The sequence below is a fragment of the Trichechus manatus genome, unplaced genomic scaffold (assembly GCF_000243295.1).
Source record: "Trichechus manatus latirostris isolate Lorelei unplaced genomic scaffold, TriManLat1.0 scaffold00015, whole genome shotgun sequence".
NCBI classification, from domain to species: domain Eukaryota; kingdom Metazoa; phylum Chordata; class Mammalia; order Sirenia; family Trichechidae; genus Trichechus; species Trichechus manatus.
Window position 1 is genome coordinate 20,383,019 of NW_004443951.1, and position 6,909 is coordinate 20,389,927.

At 49.3% G+C, this 6,909-nt stretch overlaps 1 protein-coding gene across 1 annotated transcript in view; it reads left to right on the forward strand.

Moving 5' to 3' along the window:
• Nucleotides 1-6,909, forward strand: part of GRIK3 (glutamate ionotropic receptor kainate type subunit 3) — a 267,280-nt gene that overhangs the window by 231,411 nt on the left and 28,960 nt on the right. Inside the window, exon 11 of the mRNA XM_004371932.1 lies at nucleotides 3,533-3,756. Within this exon, the coding sequence (XP_004371989.1) occupies nucleotides 3,533-3,756 (224 nt within the window). The remainder of the gene's footprint in view (nucleotides 1-3,532; nucleotides 3,757-6,909) is intronic.

Consider the following 6,909-nt stretch of genomic DNA (forward strand, 5'->3'; position numbering starts at 1 on the left):
GGCATTGGAATAGATGTTCTCAAAGTTCTCTCATCCAGCTCTGACAACCTATGATTTTATGAATCATCCTCAAAGAAAACTTGCACAAGTGGGAAAAGCCTGCCAAGATTGGGCCTTTCATTCTGAGTGATGAACTGAAACAGCAAAGGCTTGACATCTGTTCCGATCTTTCAAGGGAAGTTGGACAAAATAATGCCTTTTTCAGGGAAATCGTAACCAACGGTGAAATGGAGTTTTCTCCTGCCTAAACCAAAAATGAAGTGGACAACTCTAGCCTTCCTGAAGTCCGAGGGAGCACACACATCAAAACTCTGCCTGTGTGTTGACCAGTTGTCTTGCTGCTGTAGATATAGAATGCCATGGATGCCCCCACCCCCTCCGAACCTCATTACAGCCAGAGAGCAGGAAGGCTGGAGGGAGATTCTGGGGGCTCTGAGAAGGCCTGGGAGAAGAAAGGTGGGCCTGTGGCCCTGTGGTCGGCTTCCTCGCCAGCCCCTGGAGCACTTAAGAACAGGCGTTGACTGCAAACTCCTAGATCCACCAGCCACCAACTCTGTCATCCTGCTTGCCATCAAAAGCCAGAGGAAGATTCACCTCCATTGACTTTGAGATTCTTCCCAAGAATCCACTCCAAACCCCAGAGGCAATTTTCAGAGACCAGTTCCAAATGCATTCTGAGCAAAACTAACAATTTTGGAGTCAGAACAAAACCAGCCCCGTTGTAGTCGAGTCGAATTCTGACTTGTATGTTACAGAGTAGAACTGCTCTGTAGGGTTTTCTGGGCTGTAATCTTTATGGAAGCAGATGGCCAGTCCTTTCATTTGTGGCACTGCTGGGTGGGTTCAAACCGCCAACCTTTAGCCCAGGCCAGTGCACTTTCTACCACAGCCCCAGATGGCCCCATGCCCTGCAGCTTGGCGGTCATTACCCTCTCTGCCCCATTTCTAAACTCTCCCTCCCAGGGAAAGAGGAGCCTCAAATTACAAGGAGTCCAGGAGGGAGATGAAAGGACCCTAGACTTAGAGTGAATCAGTGAGAAACCAGGAAGAAGTGCCTGCCACTCACTCATCCTGAGCTTGAGGGACCACAGAGCAGAGACGGGGAAATGCCGGATCTTCTGGAAAGAGGCTTGTTGAGTTTCTGAGATCCAGGTACAGGCTGAGCTTCTCGTCTTGGCGTCCAGCTTTCCTGACAAGGATCCTTCCCTCAGCAATTCTTGATTCTGGGAAATGGTGACTTGTGCGCTGAATCATTTGTGAGCTTCAGAGGGAGGGAACGGCAGAGAAAAAGATCTAATTTGCAGGGATTCAAAACTAGTTTTGGGGTTTGCATTGAGAATTTCCCTTCATGTAACTGTGCCCAGTTTTGATGCCAGAGGAGGAAGGACAGGGGCTAGTGGTGCCTTCTGGCTCACTGCAGCCCTCCAACCCATGACCTAGCCCAGGCGGGGGTCACAGGCCAGACCGTGCCCTGCCTCCTCCCTCAGGGATGGTAGGTAGGCTGAGACTGAAGATGACTTAGGACCTGTGACTCTCAGCCTTTCTTTAGCTCTTGAGAGGGCCTGGCATTCCTCCAGATGAGAGGCTGGCAAAGAGAGTTGTCTGGTGGTCTCCATGCCAACCACACAATTAGCAGAGCCAGAGGGCTCGGCCAAACTCCTAGTTGCCCCTGGGGATAAACTCTGTAATTCCTAGCATGGCCTTCAAAGCCTTGAGGGCCTAGCCCCACCTTCATCACCATGGCCATGTCTGCCCTTGCTTTCTGCTAACCTCACTGGGCTGCTGTCAATTAATTTCCCATTCCAGAACTTTGCACCCACTCTTTTCTCCTGCCCTCCCTCCCATCCTCCCTCCCTAGCTTTGCCTTGTTTTTCCGATTTGATTTCTTCAGATTTCAGCTCAAATATTACTTCCTTGGGGAATTCTTCCCTGACCCATAGGCCTCAGAGCCCCTTGCTCTTTTCAACCATAGCACTCACTGCGATTGTGAGTATAATGTTATTTGGTGGACATTTGATTAAGGTCCATCTCCCCTACTAGACTGTAAGCCTCATGAGGGAGGAAAGCATGTCTGTGTGGCTCAGTTCTATATCCCTAGTGCCCAGCAGATCCCATAAAACAATGAATGAATGAGTGAATAGATGGATAGAGCCAAACTGAGCTAATGTGTGGCTGCCTAGAGGCTGTTGCCTTGGGAGGGGGTCTCAGAGGCAGGGCCCCCCTTGGCAAAAGGATCTGTAGCCCCAGCCTCCCTTCCTGACCTGTGCCATCCGAGGAAGGGAAGTGATAACTTCATTCACACTCTGAGAAGTAAATATCCACAGAAGCCCAAGGCGCAGCCTCTCAGAGACAAACATTATTAACAAATGTTATGGAGACTGATATGAGGCTTGGAAACGGAGAAAAGAAGCCACAAATCAGCCACAGCCCCATCTGTGCTCAGGAACTCACAGGTGAATAGGCTACTAAGACCCACATGCACATGACTGCACACACTGCTATTCAGACTGAGCAGGTTAGAGCCTTGCCATGAGCAGAGCAAGCTTTGTGGGAGTTTAGAATTGGAGATTATCAGGGAGGGCTTCATGGGAGAGGTAGCATGGTGCAAAGGAATATGGAAGGAGGTAAGAGTTGGACAACGGGGAGAGGACATTCTAAACAGGGCACAGTGTGTGCAGAACATGGAGGTGAAGAGGGAATGTGATAAAGAGAAAACAGCTTAATGGGCTTCATGTAGGAGGAGCGCAGTGGGGTGAGGCTGGGAAGATGGGACGAGAATGAGGGATTTGAGATGTTTAATCATAAAGAAGCTCAGACCCAAGAGATAGAACTTTAATTATTCCCCTCATTAAAACTGTGATGGACTAAAATTTAACATATGAGCGTTCCTAACCTTAACCATCCCCTCCCTCACCAACCTATTAAAGAAGACTCTGTCTTTGCCTGTTCAGTTTCTTCCCCACTCTCACCCTCCAAAGATGATATTATCCTTGCCTGACTGGTGTTTTGGACTTTTAGGATATAAGGAATATCAAGAATGGGGTGAAGCAGTTAAGAAATGGATGGGAGAGGAAAGCAGATTTAAATAAGGGTGGTTGTGGCTTTTGTGTCCCCTGCATGATGTTTGAAAGACACAAATAAAGAAAATGCACTATTTTTAAAATATTGTAGGTTGCTGGACTGTATTTGTTTGACAATGCATCCTTCTGAGAATGGACCACATGGGTTACAGCTTTAGCAGGGTTCCATTCTCTGCATGTTTTATACCACTGTTGACATCCTCAAACCCGTGAACTCTTGGAGAACAGAAGTTAACTCTAATTTATCATTGTCTCCCCAGCACTCTGGGCATTGGCCTGGCACAGAAGGAGCGTTAGTAAATGTTGAAACTGAAGAGTAGTTAGGTGATCTGTGGTTCAGGCACCTGACTCCACTTCCCTACCTCATCTCCCCTCCACCAAGAGTGGGTGTTCTGTCCCTTGCTAGTCTAAAGCTTTGATCATCGTCTGTCTGTCTGTCTCTTTCACTGCAGAAGGCAGATCTGGCCGTGGCTCCCCTGACCATCACTCATGTCCGCGAGAAGGCCATCGACTTCTCCAAGCCCTTCATGACACTTGGTGTGAGCATCCTGTATCGCAAGCCCAATGGCACCAACCCCAGTGTCTTCTCCTTCCTCAACCCCCTATCCCCAGATATCTGGATGTACGTGCTCCTCGCCTACCTGGGTGTCAGCTGTGTCCTTTTTGTCATCGCCAGGTAAGGGCAATGCCTTGGTTGGAGATCCGGCCCAGGGCTGAGGGTTTAGGAAGCCAGACAAGTCCCCACATTCTCAGGCCTTGGCACAGAGGGCCTAAGGCTCAAATACCTTCATATCACTCAAGCAGCATCCCATGCCTGCCCCAGGCTTGGCTCACCCTCTCCTCACCCTGGTCTATGTCTATGATTCTGAGATGAGCAGTTGCACCCCAGGACCCATTAGCAGACTCAGAGAGGTTAAGTCTTTGCCCAGAGCCACACCACCTCTGGCTGGGCACCTGACACAGCAGACCCAAGTGCATTTACATTCTGTTGGTGGGCCCAATGGGTGACTTAAAACTTGGAAAACAGACTGGGTCCATCTAATCCATGACAGAAGGGGGAACCCAACCAGTTGCCATCAAGTCAGCTCTGATTCATGACAACCATATGTGTGTCAGAGTAGAACTGTGTTCCACAGGGTTTTCACGGCTGATTTTCAGAAGTAGATCTCCAGGCCTTCCAAGATGCATCTGGGTAGACTTGAACCACCAACTGTTGTATTAGCAGCCAGTGTGTTAACCCTTTGCACCACCAAGGACTCCTTATCAGGGCTAATAGTGCTCCATAAACTCACAACACAGGCACATATGCAGAAACATGGCACACACATACATACCTGTCTTTGAACACATGCGAGCAACATGCTTGCACATTTGTTTGTTCACATGAAGTAAGAGGAGGTTGCTAGGGGACAGGATTAGTTCAGTGTTTAGTGAGCACCTACTGTTTGCCAATCACTGTGCTCTACACTTTAGAGCCATTGTCTAATCCATCCTCACAGCCTCCCAAGAAAGGGAGGAATCTGAGACTCAGAAAGGCTCAGTACTTGCCAAAGTCACACAAGCAATAAGTGCATATCCAGCATTTGAACTCAGGTCACCGAGTGTTTCATCTGTGACCTACCTCTCCGGACGCCTGGACATCTGCCCCCAGTCCCTGACCCTGGCCCCACATTGGTGCTGGCTTGGGTCAGCTCTCCCACCCCCTCCACAGCTGCACCCTCTGCCCCTCCCTCCAGGCTCCAGCCTCTGCCCCTGCCCTGCTTCTTTTTTCTCTAGATGCTAACAAGGTGCCAAGAGAGACTTCTCTGGAGAGGCAATTTGAGATCCAAGGACTTGGTGTTTCAGCCTTTTTTTCTTCCGTCTTTGAAAGCCTTTTCCCCACCCTTTCGCTCCCTCCTCCCATACTGAGGGAGACCAAAGGGAAAGATGTGAGAGAGAAAATTGCCCTGCCTGCAAAGCCTTTTGCTGCCAGCCTCGTGCTGGCATGTCCGCCCTGCCTTGTGGGCCCAGCCGTCGCCGAGCCGGCCACAGAGAGGCCCTCATTACGCCTCTTGTCTCTAATGGTCTAACAAACCTTTGAAAGTCAGGAGCCGCTCTCGGAGCTCTCACCATAATTTTAGCAGTTCCAGCCGGCCTCAGTTCCCCATCCCCTCGGAGCTACTTCAGCTCTGCCCATTGGACGTGTTTCCCCTTTCCCCCGCTGATTCAGATTCATGGCCTTTCATCAGCAGGCGGCAGTGACCAAGCCTGTGTTCCGCCCCCTGCTTCTTGGCCAGCAAGGCAGGAGCCCCTTTCCCCAGGTTAGTCTGGGGAGATTTTCTGGAAGAAATGAGATTTCTGGAGCTGCTGGAATGACACAGGACACCTAAGGAGAGAGTAGGGGCAGAGACATGGGTCTTGGCCACAGAGCCATGAACAGCATCATTGTACAATTGTCACATTGCACCACACTCACACAACGCAATTCACATCCATCCCGTCAAATCGTTACAACAGTTCTGTAAGGTAGGTATAATTATTCCCATTTTACAGAAGCAAAAATTGAGGCTCGGCAAAACTAAGTCATTGACAAAAGTCAAAAAGCTTTTCTTTAATAGAGTTGGGCTTCAAACCTAGACCTGTCCAACTTCAATTCAGAGGTGGCAAACACGGGTGCCTACAGGGGCCGGGTAGGTAGCATAGGGTGTGAAGCAGGTTAATTGATAGGCAACAGTGAGTGGTAAGGACTGCAGCCAACAGGAGAACATATGCCCTGGCTAAAAGGGGCAGCCACAATTTAGCGCCAACAGATGGTGCTATAGAAATGCAGGCCTACTATGGCCAGAGTTTCTAATTTTTAGAAAGACACTCAGATTTTTATGTGACATCTCATGGTTGCTATATGTGGCCATTAATTTGATTTGTTACATTGTCCGGGTCGAGTACAACTATCTGTAGGGTGGATGTGGCCCTCAGGCCCCCACTATGTGACATGTGCCCCATGCTTGCAGTCCATGCTTGCTGCTGGAGATCTGGACACAGCTGCCCACACCCCAAGAGGTGGGGTCTATCAAGGTTGGGCCAGTCCATAGCCTCTCACCTCCTTGCTATTGACTATAATATCTCTTACTTGTGGTATTTTAGCGCCTCTGACCAGTTTGTGTCCCCGGGTGGCACAAATGGTTGTGCTCGGTCGCTAACTGAAAGGGTGGAGGTTTGAGTCTACCCAGAGGCACGTTGGAAGAAAGGCCTGGTGATCTACATCCGAAAAATCAGCCATTGTAAATCTCATGGAGCACAGTTCTACTCTGACACACATGGGGTCACCATGAGTCGGGAACGACTCTGTGGCAACCAGTTTGTGGTCATTTCCTTTGAAAATTCCCATCTTGGTTTGAAACTTCACTTTGGAATTTCCTGTCTCTTTCTATCTAGAAGATCTTTCAGCTCCATGAAAATAAATTTCTTCTCACCTGGACATTGGTGATCAATGCGTAATTTTTAAAAAGCTTTTTAGCAGGGAGATGGAAAAGAGAAGTTATGACATCACACTTCAAGGGCACTAGACTTAAAAACAAACAACCCCGTTGAACTTATCTCCCCTCCCAGGTCTCTTCTCTCAGCCCCCTGTCCCTCCATCTCGGGGGTTTTCTCCAGGGTTTCTGCATCTCTCCACAGTGGACATGCTTCCTCCCAGCTTCTTCAGTCTCACAGGTCCTCAACTGGAACTCACGCAGTGACCAGAGCCCTCCAGTTAACAAGTGTCCTCTTCCATGGAAGGCAGTGGGGCGGTTTTATATAACAATTTTTTTCTGCTGTCACATATGTAAGGAGCCCTGGTGGCGCAGAG